We start from the raw sequence: 13,627 nt of genomic DNA on the forward strand, positions 1-13,627 counted from the left end.
TAAACTATATCCACTCTAATGTCCAGAGCTAAATATAAAGGCATCAGAAGCTACAAAATGAACATAGATAATAGAAAAAACATCATAAAACAGCAGATCTTCATTGAACCTGGACACACACATCCTTCAGAGTTAAGACCTGGGAAGAGAAGAAGAGCATTATTAGCGGTGAAATATGTTTTGTGTACCCTTGTTGTGAGAGACTAAGAATGTACAGCTTTGAAAAGAGATAAATAGTTTAAAATTTCAAGTAAGTCTGGCTCATTACAGCCTAATTATGGTCATTAAGTTTATTAAGTTTATTAAGTTTATATTGTTTCTGTGATGCCCCCTACAGGCAAAAACCCATCAAATCTTACAGGATCGTTACTTGCTATATCGGACTTTCTGCATGGAATATTATATAAATTAGATAAAATGAAGTGTGCGTAGAAGAGAGAGTAGACAAAAACATGTTTGACCGAGGAATCCAGGCATAATAAGAGTAACAATCATAGACTGTACATAAAGATGGACGTATCACCCATGGGTTTCTGAAGAGTAGTTTTGAAGCTCAGAGTGAGCTGCTCCATTGTCGCCATCTTGGCCTGCCTCTGCCAGCTAATCCAAAAATGGGTGAAGAATTGGGGTGTGTGTGGTGCCAATGACACATGATGTATTGAAATAATATCAAAAAGACATCAAATGATGTGAAATAAAAGCTGCGCATAGCGAACAAATCTGAAATCTAAAACTTACAGTAGCATTTCTTTACATTTCATCACAGAAACATCATTGTAACTTTAGTGAACTTTTTTCTCCTACAACCTTTACCACTCAGTAGTGCATCTTATGAAGTAACTGCAAAGCAACCTCCTACAAAATATGTTCCTCTGCAACAGAAATATGTCTCGGAGGAAGTCTAATAATGTAGTGATGCAGACCATTTTCTCTTCTTTATATCAGACGATGCTGAATGTAAATTACCTGCAAAATATTCATTACTTTAATGTGGTATCCTGTCAGTAAGACTTCTGTGCACCTGTCACTCAAAGTGACCACGCCCTCAATTATGCAGAACTTTAAGCCTTAATAAAATTTATACAGGTGAGTTATATAAAAATTCACCCCCTGTACAGTTGTCATGAAGGGGTACATTAGCTAGAGAGAACTTTTTTGAACCAAGCTGTAATCATGTTTATTTCTACTGCAAAGTTTGACAATTTAACATGGGAGTCTATGGGGATTGACTCCCTGTTGGAGCCAGCATCTAGTGGTCATTCGAGGAACTGCAGTTTTTGTTGTTCGCTTCCGTGTTGGCTTCAGTTTTCAGCCCCAGATGTTGCCACTTGGTAAACATGTAAAATGCTTTCTAAATGGACACGTGGTGGCGCTATCCTCACCAAAACCGCATGAGATCTTCCTAAGCCAAACAAATGTCTTTAGCCGACCAAGTCTCACTATAATAATTACAAATTTGAGAAAATCCACCTTCTTGCTGTTTTCTTTGTGACGCTCACAAAGAGGTGAAAGCTTCAGTGTAAATTGCATTAAGTTGATCAAGAAATAGCTGCAATGTGTAAACGCCCTCCTAAGACAACACATTGCTGCAGGTTTTTTGTGTATGCACGATTCACACAACACATAAATTAGTCAGCTTTAGATGTGCTGGCAGGGAAGTTTTAGAACTCTGGACAGAGCCAGCTGCTGTTTCTACCTGTCTCCAGTCTTTATGCTAAGCTGCTGCTAACTACATTCTGATTCCAGCTCTGTATATTTGCCAGCTTGCACGCCAGCTTGATATTGATCGTCTCATCTTACTCTCAGAAAGAAAGCAATTAAGCATATTTCTCAAAATGTTGAACTACTCTTTTAAGTTTCAGAGACATCCTGCCAGCGAACAGACAAAGAGGACTGAAACACAAGCTTCTGGACGGAGATAACTTTGTACATTTTGTCTCTTCGTCCTGCTCGTATGCTGCAGTCTTATTACAATTTCTATGTGTATTCTAAAGGCCTTGTTCAAGCCACAGTGAAGCTGATAAACAGTATCAGTCACACTGGGGATTAGTTACACACAGTGCACCCATCCCACTGCTCATCTGCTTAATTCCAACTCTAATCATTTGCATGCTGCAGAGTGTCTGAAACTTACTGGACATCTTTGGTATGCGGATGGGGCCGCTGCTGGTGCCATCGCCCCCTTTGGTCAGAGCTTTGATCTCAATGAGGTAGTCCTCTCCGGAAGGGATCTGCAGCTCCACACTGGTCTTATTGGTTTCCAGTACAGTGGTCCTGCCATGCCAGTTCTGACGATACACAACCTGGAGGAGGAGAGCATGGATCCTAGGTTCAGCCATGACGGTCAGAAATTAAACCGTGATGACCTCTCAGCAGATGAATGTATGATTTAATTCAACATTAAATTTGTGTGTGAAAAGTAAATTCAAATCCCAAAAGCAGGAAACTTGTGGAAATGGAAAAATTTTGGTTATACCGTCTCGTTTGGTGGTTTGACCTGATGACTCAACATGGAGGAACAGAGGCACCTCAAAACAGAACCTCTGACATCCTTTTTTTATACTAATTAAGCCATATCATTTTATCTTTATCAAAATGCAGCAAAATCTTTTATTTTGTTGTTCAAAAGAATCACGCAGCATAAAGACACACACTGCGAATTTACGAACGGAAAAAAATTAAGAAACTTTTACATCTATTTCACAGTGCTGCCTTTGCAAAATCATTACAATATTCCCATCTACATGCACCGCACGCAGCCTTACAACAGAGCTCCACAAAAGACTTATCATTAAATGAGCAGGGCTGCATATCCCTGGATAATAAAAAATACATATATTTGTGGAAAGCATTATCAAAAACAGTGTTTTCTTCACACACTAGTATGCAAAGTGGATCAAAAATGATTCATAGTTGTAATGGTTGCAAGAAGCTGAATTCCATCTGTGGCATGACACCTTTCATTTTATCACCTTGAACAGATCTTTTAATTTTGAAAGGCCAGACAGGTCCAATCCATAATGCAACACTGGAGTGCTGAGGTCTATCTTTCCACTGCAATGAGAAAGCCATTTATTGGGATGACAGCTGCTGAGGCTCTATTTGTTTCCCCAGTTGTGGGGTTTCTGCTATTACTCTGACAAACTCACCTTGTATCCCGTCACCTCAGACTCATTTTCCATCGCCTTGACATGTTCCCAATTTAGAAAGATCTTAGAGTTGGTCAGGTTCCACTCAATATTCCCCGGAGGCTGACGCGGAGCTGCAAGAAATGAAATTATACGGACAAAAGTTTCACAAATGAATGCATAAACCAATGTCATCAATAGAACTCTCTAAACCAGCTCTGCAGTCAGCCTTGATTGAGTCATCCGCTGCTGCAGCAGAACGCATTTCAAACTATATGTGCTTCAGTCTTGAGGAACACACTGCAGAGAACAAAAACAGAAAATGCATGCTCTCTGATTACCCTTTACACACTACATCACTGACAGGCCGCAGTATGTCAGGCTGCGAGGCTGGTGCACCCCAGGGAACTGTACTGTCACCTCTGACTTCTGCTTTGACTCGAGAATGAGCGACCTACTAAAGCTCTCAGATGACATCGTCCACTGTCAGCTGTATCACCACTGAGAAGGAGGAGTATAGAGGCCTGGTCGAGAACCTCATAGGATGGTGCGAAAGAAAACCACCTGCGCCAGCTCAGTGTTGGGAAAACCAAGGAGCTGGTGGTGGACTTCCGGCACAACACAGGCCCCCCACTCCCACCCCTGTCGGGAGTGGAGATAGTTGACACCCACAAGTTTCTTGGGTTCAACTCAACAGCAAAGTGGAGTGGTAAGACCACACTGGGGCCCTCTACAGGAAAGGCCAGAGCAGGCTGTTCTTACTGAGGAGGCTCAGGTCCTTCAGTGTGTGCACTAAGCTGTTTGACCAGTCTGTAGTGGCCAGTGTTTTCTTCTTTGCTGTGGTGTGATGGGGAGGTGGCACTGGGACTTGGTGTGGTGAGGACGGTCGGATCCGTTGCGAGGATGGAGCTAGACAGTGTGGGGGCAGTGAGAGAGAGGAGGATGGGAGGGGAGCTGAAACCTGTTATTGAGAGACCCTCACATCCTCTCTCTGCGAGCTGAGGCCGCTCAGGTGCACGCTCAGCCACGGACTCATCCAGCCACGTGCCTACCTCCGCTGACTGAGGCTCACAACTGTACACCACTTGCAGTTAAACTGTCACCACCACAGATGTTGCACATACAAACAGATACTGTGTTATGTGGGACCGAGTCTGACAGTCTGCTACCCAGTGCTGAGCATCAGGGATCGCCACATGGAGTCGTAAGCATGCTGTGCTTTAGAAGTGGGACTTAACCTGTATCTGATCCTGTATCTGATCCTAGAGCCACAGCTCTGTGGCTTATACATACGGTATATACACACAGATCTATTTTATTGTACCTATTGGTCCTATTTTATATTATTTTATTTCTTTACTCAGTTAAATGAAAAGTTCTCACAGAAGGTCACCATTTACTGCATCGCATTTGACTGAGCTGCCTCAGTGACTGACTTGGGTGGTAATGCTTTTTTTTTTCTTTTTCTTTTTTTTTACACAAAACATCAACACAACAAACAACATTCAGCAATATACAACATAAAGGTGTAACAGAAGACAATATTAAACATGATACTGTAACTTAGCCGAAGCCGACAGAGGAATTTGCATGCTTGTAAGTAGACTGACCAGGAGAGGGATAATACGTAAGTGAAAACATGAGTGAATTGAATGAGTGAACAACATAATTGTGACAAAAAAAGTGTGGCTTATGTCAGTATTGTTTTGAAGGGCTGGTATCAGTTTTGTAACTGCACTGACATAACACAACCACTACTATGACTCATAATAATAATAATACTAAAACAGTTTTCCCCATTGATTTGATGCATCTCTGCCAAAAGTATTCTGATGCTGCAGTGCAGAAAATTAAACAGTTTTTTCTTGCTGTAATCATTCCTCCCGTTCATGCTGGCTGTTGAAATATCCCCTCCTAATGCGCTTTCAGTGGAAGTGATTGTTGTAATGTTTTGTTCTGAAGTGGATTCCAAAGTTTACCTGAATCTTTACATAGGAGAAAAACAAATCAGGACAGCAAAATAGATGTAATGGGTAGTTTTTTTTGAAGGCCTATCCATCTTAAACAATGTTCCAATTCATACAGCGGAGAAGTTTTTGGTCACTGTAGTCATTCCTCCTGTCCACACTGGCCTTGAAGCAACCCCCTCCCAGAGAGAATACACTGTGAGTAATGGAAGTCACCCTCCTCAGTCCTCCTTCTGTAAGGCCTTAACCAGCAGAATCAAACTTTCACACTTGGCCTTGAATAATCCCAAAACATGTAAACTCCTCTTCATGTCATGAAGTCCCTGAACTATTACAGAGGACCTAACATAAGGCTCGAAAGCCAGTAGGACAGACAGATTGATTACAGCCACCAATTCAATATACATACAGTATCGAATGTGAGTATAAAATAGTTAAGCAACATCACACGAGAGGGCGTGATGAGGGATGATACTGTCTTTGGTACGAGGCTGCGTGCTGATATTCAGTTCAACATCACGACCTTGAGTGTGATATGGCTTTTATACAACAGTTCTACGAGCGCCATATTAGTTAAATAAGAAACAACAGATTATGACCTGTTTGTTTATTTCATCATTTATTTGGCTATGCCAACAGAAATAGTTCTGCAACTGGACTGGTGTTGGACTGTTACTAAACAACACATAATTATTTTCCTGACCTGCACAGTGCACACTAGCTTGCTTTGTCTACATGTTACCTCAGGTGTGCGCTAAAGTATCCGGGCTTCTTCCCTTCATCCTCTTCTTACGACCACACATCATTTAATTCAAATGTTATTTCTGAAAATATTTTCATCTTTGCAAAGTTTGTTACCATCAAAGATAGATAACGACTGTTAATTTAATGCTGATTAACGGTTGATAGAACACCTGTGAAGCGGAGTGATACATGTAGTTAAAAGTCCCAGTGCTGTTATACTGTATATCAGCACTCATTGAATGACTGTCGTCCAATCAAATTACTTGCTCGGAACTAACTGTTGTATAATATTAAATACACTCTATGAGAAAGACTCTTAACTCAAAAAAAAAAAAAAAAAAAAAGTGGTTCATGTACATAAATGGCCAAGCAAAATATGAAAACAAGTTACATGTCTGAGTGGGGTGTGTGTGTGTGTGTGTGTGTGTGTGTGTGTGGACTCACGTGGTTTCTTGGTGGTGATGTTAAATGCAGGGCTGCAGGGTCCAAGTCCAGCGCTGTTTTGGGCTCTGACTGAGATCAGATAGACTGTGCTACCCTTTAAGCCAGACAGCAGAGCCGTGGAGTTGATAACCTTCACTCTGTCTGCTTGACTTTGCTGAGATCCTTCCTCCCAAAACAGAACCTAGATGTGAGAAAGAAGGATTACCACAGAGCTCCAGCCATATTTCCTTCCTTTGTGGAAACTGAGTCAAGTCAAACCTTATTTATTTTTTCAGTTTCCTACTGAGAGCATCTAAAAAGGGCTTATAAAAGAGCATCCTGTACAGCAAAGACAGCAGAACATGAAGTGTAAGGGTTATGGAGATACAGGTATCTAGTTTACTTTTAAAAGAAGCTCATTTCACTAACTTATAAGAAACTTGAGGTCATATAGGTTTAAGTCTTTTACATGAAAGCAGTGAATCTATAGGACAGAACTTAAAAGGCCTCCATACTATCAGCTCAGCCGCTGTAGGTCCTGAGGCAGTCAAACCCACATTTTTAAACTACCAAGTGATACTGTATCCGATGATCAGCAATACCGAAAGCAGCACTGCGAGTGAGGAGTACACGGATAAAGAGCTTGTCAGGATCTGTACTCACAGTGAGATCATTTATGACCCGAGATCACGAGACATAGAAAGCAGACAGGAAAATGTCAAACAGATGGTTTGAGAGTGGGTACTTATTCAATTGGCAGCACACGGGTTTGCAAGGATCTTGCTTGGGAAAAGGCAGATTAACGACAGGGCCTGGAGTTGCTGATAACAGATGCATCTAGGATTTTTTTTTTTTTTCAAAGGCAGTTTAATTATAGTAGTTTTACTGACACTTGGGAAAATACCTAAAATACCTTAGTAGAAGGCGTTTACAGTTTTTTCCAACCACCTTTAAGAATTTAAACACACACTCACAGGGAGATGAAAGAAGAGGATCTAAGGAGACTTAAACTGTCTTGCTGCATATTAAAGTCTTAGGGAGACAGTGGCAGGAAAGTGCATTATACCACCTATACAGTATTTTAGAAACACCAGTACTTGTGGGTGAGAGGCACGAACTCACATAAGAATATAATTGACCTAAAATATACATGATTCAGTTCTCAAGTGGAGAAAAGTTGAGGAGAGAATGAGGATGAGTGATTTAGGCTGTAGTATCAATCGGTCTATGTTGTCAGTGAATAACCCTTTTTATTGACGCTTTATAGATGTACACTGAGTCAGTTATCAGTTTATTAGGTACACCTGGCTAAAACGAATGCAGTCTAATACGAAAGTCCTACTGATATTCAAAGCAGCTGCGCTCCAGGTGCTGGGGAGGTGCGTTCCACAAGGGAGAGCCACTTCAATAACGTTTCAACCATTACTGTGAGTCGAAGCAAGTCTCTGTCTGAGATGAGGCTGGATTACCAACGAGGCAAAGTGGGCAACTGCCCCGAGGCCACAGCTCCCCCAGGGGCTTTCCTGTGTTGTCAATTAATTTTTAGCTTTATTTAGGAATATGAACTAAAATAGTTAAGTTGTGGTGAATCATATTATGACAATCAAGTGTGGCACAGACGTCCTGGGGCTAAGTAGTGTTATATCACCATATATCAGGCCCCTGGCTTGAAGGTTTTCTTCTAATAACATTAATGATAGCCTTGGTCTATTCAAGTGTTCCAGTAAGTCATGACAGCGTGACAGTGAGTCAACGTGCACAATACCAGGACCAGCAGCTAAACTGAATTCAGCCGTCATTGATTTTTTATCATTTACTGTGCTCTTTTGTCAAAATGTCTTCAACAAGGTCCCAGCAGCAAACACGGTCAAGACTTGATGTATATTTCTTTTTCAGTCTTTCAGTCTGTTAAAACCCGACGCCGTGTCTAAGTGCTCCTGCTGCTTTCGCTCATTACAGGTGAAGCAGTGCTATGAGACAAACGCATGATGTGTGAGATAAATTGAAGGGTGTGGTGATGACTGATGATCCTCTCAGTTAGTCACATTACTCCTTTCGAGCCTTTCAAACAGCTTTTGCAATCAAAGCGGCCTGTGACGAAAATGCCGCCGAGGAGAGACACATCCTTCAGGACGAGACTACGCGGCAGCCAAAAGGTGGACGGTGTGATTTCTTTGAAATATTTAAGTTTAAAGTTATCCGCATCTGCTATTGGTATGGATTATATGTGTTTTTACAAAGGGACATGTAGACATACTGCTCCTCATCTAATTGTCTTCAACAGCAGATTCAAGGCTGACTTGCATGTGTAGTTGTTATCCTGTAACACGTGAAACTGACGGGCGCTTCTCTTGAAATCAAAGGCCTAAATGGTATTCCTTGGCCACCATGCATGAAGGGCCCTCTGGGGCTGATCTACCCTGCTGGGACGGATTGGTAGAGCTTTCCAGGCTCTCCTCTTCACAGCTGGCTGCTCAGCCTCTGGGGATGAGCATGGAAGACATTTCAGCAGTGCAGATTGCAGTATTGTTTCTACTTATCAACCCGATTCTTCATTTATTCTTTTATTGATCTACGTTAATGGAAAAATACTACATTTTCTGACATATAGTGATAGCTTAATTGTTGTGCTGCAACTTTTTTACTGAATAGAATACAGAACATATCCTGAAAAACAATCAAAAGAACAAATAACAAACAAGGTACAAACATCCGTCTGATAAAAGCTCCCACACAATACAGCATCTCTTCTATTCTCCAATGACACAAGTCTTGTACCTTATGTAAACATACTCAGAAAACATGCATCAGAATCAGCACATCAGAAGACTCCATAATGTCTCAGGAAACAATTTACAACCGGTCCTAAATAGGGGCTGATTCTTGATTCCCATCACTACAAGCCTCTGATAAAATGACTTTTGGCAAAGCTCTGTGCGCTGGCAGAGTGTATGGATGGGACATTATGAATGCTCTCCAGTTTCTCTTTCTCCCTCCCTCTTTGGCTGTAGTGCAAGACTCACTATGGAAGGCTCTGAGTATCCTCCTCAGGGAGAGTCAGGAGCAGCTACAGAATGAGGTTATTTCTGGAGTTCCTCCAGAGGACAACAGGTACAAAGGTTTGTATTCTACAGGAGCTATTTTCTGGGACGAAAGCAATATCAAATAAGCCACTCTGTTACTTGTTTGAATTGTACAGAGACAGTTCTACGTGTTCACTGTGAAGAGCTACTGGAACCTGTCCAGTCCGGGCACAATTGCTTTCACATCTCTCTGATACGATTGCAGTGGGAGGCGAGAAGATACAACATTAAAGCAGCTGCAGTCATCTTCTAACTAGATGTCCTCCTTCTAATAGCCGAGCCAAGGGAGTGTTAGCATTTACAATCATCTAGAAGAAAAGGAGTCCCGATACCCTACAGGTGTGGAACTGTACAGTTTGTCTAAACAGGCTGTGTGGGGAAAGATGCACATTGGCAGAACAGCTTTGGTCTAACTAAGTCCGAGCAACCACTAGTCAATGGGCCGCCCTAGACCGGCTTTCAGAATCTGCACATGGGCAGCGCCAACATGCCGTCTCATTGGCCCACTGGAGTACCCTGGGGTACTCTAGGCAATGTCCACCTTTGATGACCTGTTCATATCAACAGTGTGGGGTTACAACAAAATCAACTTTGTTGTGCAAATCTCAGCAAGTGAGATGATGACATACAGTATGTACTGTGATTGGCCAGTAAACTCGGTCGCAGTGTTGTCGACTGTCCCTTCACTTCTCTGTTAGGGCTGAAGGTTCTACTGACAACCACGAGGAGCAGCAGACTAAGAAACCGAACTAACGATGTGTTCTGTCCGTCTGATCTCCTCCGCACCTGCACACAAACAGCGCTCCACACGCTTCAGGTGTCACTGAGCGACCTGAGTGGGTGAGGTCTAGCTCTCTCTCGCTGCTGCAACACACATCTACAAACCAGCCAATCAGAATGCGACACGAAATGACGCAGAATACAGCTGCCAATTTTGAAAGTGCCACACTTTTCTCTATCCCCATCCGGGTCCACACTCTCCTCCTCCTCCTCCTCCTCCTCCTCCTCCTCCTCCTCTCTATTTGATACTAGAGGTGTCAGTACCGTGCCAAGAGCTTGTTTATTGTTCTGCTGCATTCTTAAAAAAAAAATCTATTTACATTGTAGTTCTATGATTCACCAGACAGTCATTGCACAGTGTGATATGCTTCAAATTGATACTGTAAAGTCTGACAGAGGTTCTGAACCAGGATTTCATTAGACCCATCTCACACAGCATGACATATAGTCAACTTACACGACGAGTGTTTTTGCTCAGTCCAAAGGCGCTTTAACTTGACACTGAGTGGTAGGAAGAGGAATGAATCTGTGCATTATCTGAGGAGCTGTAGGAGCAAAAGAGAGATTTATTACTGTTGAAACTGTTGGTTGTGACAGGCCTGAATCATCAGTGTTCTCTCTATTGCATAAAAATATTTGATGCCATCTCAAGGTAGCTCCTTAGTTGAGAAATCATGAGTCTGAGAATTTGTGGCCAGTTATGAATAATTGCCCACTGTAAAACACTTGACAAAAACAGTCCTTGGTTTAGACCGGTGCTTCCCAACCTCTTCTAACTCATGGCCCACTTGAAAATTGCAAAAATGTTGGCAGCCCACAACTGTCCCTTTTACAATATGGAGGCCAGATAATGCCTTCTCAGAGCACTTTTTATTTCAATGATAATGATCGAACATTCGGGATTGAACTGAAAGCAGGGGAAGCTCAACTTTTCTTTTTTGTTTTTGACGGGGGGAGAGATCACTTGTCGATTCACCATCTGTCTCCTGACTCTCTTTAGCTACGCTTTTTAATACTTCAGTTTTTACCATGGATGTAATCTTTTAGCGCACAATCAGACTGAGATAGAAAACAGTATATAGTGTGGTCCGGCGAGGGACAAAATAACAATTCCTATCATTGGCTTATCACAGTGACAGGCCTTAATATGAGAAAGAAAATAAGTTTTTAATAATTTTTAAAGATCATTTTGATATTTTTCTTTATTTTTCTTTATATAATTTTATGTTTTCACCAAAATCGTACTGTTATGCAAATGATTTGTTGGCCTACTTGAAATACCTTCACGGCCCACCAGTGGGCCCCAGCCCGCAGATTGGGAACCAATGGTTTAGAAAGTAGAAACTTCAAAACTATATATAAATAATGAGAAATTAAATATTTTTTCAACATCAAAAAGTTGTCAGAAATACATTTATATTGTTGATTAGCTGTATATCTTTATATCGGTACAAGCTGTAAATGTTTAGCATGAATGCTCTCAGCTCAGCTCCACTGCACAGCCGCTGTTCCCAAATGCATCACTGTGGTGCATCAAACCCCTACCTCATAACAATGTGTGGACCAAACACTGGCAATGACCTCAAAGCCTCAAACCTCAAAGCCTCTCAGCAGAGGTCAGGCCACCTGCGGACACCCCCCACCCCCCACCCCCCTATCTAGGTTTTCCACAGCCAAAACCCAGGAGAATATTTGCGGTAGAGGATAGTGATGTATGATGTTTACACTTTCTTTTTTTTTATTTATTATTCTTTAATAGCAGCTCTCAGACAGCCTTGGGTATTGAGTTCTTTTGGAGACTGCAACCGCTGCCAACAGACCTCTTCAACTCCTAGATTAGCCTGTGAAAAATCTGCCGCTCCAACACATACAGTATTTTAATGTCAGAATATTTCCATGTTGTCACCATTGGCGGTTACATTCAACTGAACGCCAGCTTATTATACTGTCAGTCATTCAGGGATTAATGTCTACTCCTTGTTTGAATATTCCTTGTGGCACTATTATTTCAACTTTTCTTTTTCATACCTCATATGCAATGATCTTCTCCTTGCTGGACCCGGGGGGAATTGGCTCCCAGTACACCTCGATGTCAGAGGCTGAAACGGCGCGGCCCCACACTCTTGACGGTGCCTCAGAAGGCTCTAAATAGGATACATCATGAATTATGCATATTTGCAATTAGGAGAGAAAGCATGCATTTTCTTGAATTAACACCATCAACTTTGCAGCATGTGGAGGTGAATAAACTCACCTTCCTCTGCAGAAAGCACTCTAACAACACGGCTGAACTGCCCCTCTCCCAGGCTGTTGTACACGCCCACTTTCACTTCAAACTGGGACAGGGGTGCGATGCTGTCATTTCTGTAAATATATCTGGATGCATCAGGTGATGCCAGCACTGTCTGGATCCAGGTGCTGCTGCCAAGTGGGCGGAAAGCCACGACATAGCCAAAGTCCTCTCCGCTCTGCTGTTCCTCCGGAACCGGCTGAGATAGGAACAGAAAAGTTACGCCTTTGACCCAAACAACTGTGAGCAGAAATTAAATTAGGGGAGGTGTAAAAAAAAAAGTAAAACAGAAATTGTGTGTCTGAGAAACTGTTGAGAAAATGCACCGATATAGCATCTTGCCGTGCTTTGAACCACATCCAAAAAATGTAAAACTGTCACCTAATTCTAGATTTGCACATATGAAATTTGCTCTCGCTCTGTATCTTGGTTTTGATTTACACAACAAGGGAAGTCAGCAGGCAGCAAATCAGAAAAGCTACGCTTCTAATTAAAAGCCGCTGCACTGAAGCCAGACCACTGCAGACACACTAACTCTGCCAGAACTCCATTCTCATCAGAAGATTCAAAGGATGCTCTGTTAAGATGAATGCCCACTCAAAAATACCCATGATCCTCTTACCTCCCAAATGATGACAAGTTCTCCTCGAGCTCCTCCGCCGCCACTCACATTAACGGGTGCAACCTTGGGAACTGAAGAGGCACAAAGGGAACTTAATCATCCCTCAGTTTTGGATTGTCATGTGTAAGGCAGTAGCAGAGGATTCTGTTAAACCACACAGCTTTGAATGAGGAGACCGCAGCTTCTAATTTACACAAAACAGGTTAATCACACAGTAGAGGAATTAGGCTTTTTTGTTGACAGTGGCATTACCACCCGTGCACGGTGCTGTTATTAGCCCAGCGCCGTATGTCAGCCCCATGTGTGAAGCACAATGGGAAACTTGTTCCCCTGTGATTCAACCAGCAGGATGGAATTACTCAGTCTACCAGCTCAAAATAGACACTTTTCATGTCGGTGCCTCATGACATGTGTGGATAGGTCACATTTTCTATTGATGTAACCATTAATTAATCATGGCACAAATTCCAGAGTGCGTGCGCACAAACGCGCGCGCGCGCGCACGCACACACACACACACACACACACACACACACACACACACACACACACACACACACACACACAGACACACACACAAACACACGCAC

General features: G+C 42.3%; 1 protein-coding gene across 1 annotated transcript in view; it reads right to left on the minus strand.

Moving 5' to 3' along the window:
• Positions 1-2,030: 2,030 nt before the first annotated feature.
• LOC111221735 (contactin-4-like) overlaps positions 2,031-13,627 on the minus strand; it is a 42,684-nt gene continuing 31,087 nt past the window's right edge. Inside the window, exons 16-21 of the mRNA XM_022745268.1 lie at positions 13,038-13,108; positions 12,380-12,614; positions 12,154-12,269; positions 6,284-6,464; positions 3,150-3,262; positions 2,031-2,303 (exon numbers count right to left, since the gene is read on the minus strand). Coding sequence (XP_022600989.1) covers positions 2,031-2,303; positions 3,150-3,262; positions 6,284-6,464; positions 12,154-12,269; positions 12,380-12,614; positions 13,038-13,108 — 989 coding nt within the window. The remainder of the gene's footprint in view (positions 2,304-3,149; positions 3,263-6,283; positions 6,465-12,153; positions 12,270-12,379; positions 12,615-13,037; positions 13,109-13,627) is intronic.

The sequence above is a fragment of the Seriola dumerili genome, unplaced genomic scaffold (assembly GCF_002260705.1).
Source record: "Seriola dumerili isolate Sdu_G_001 unplaced genomic scaffold, Sdu_1.0 BDQW01000088.1, whole genome shotgun sequence".
NCBI classification, from domain to species: Eukaryota; Metazoa; Chordata; class Actinopteri; order Carangiformes; family Carangidae; genus Seriola; species Seriola dumerili.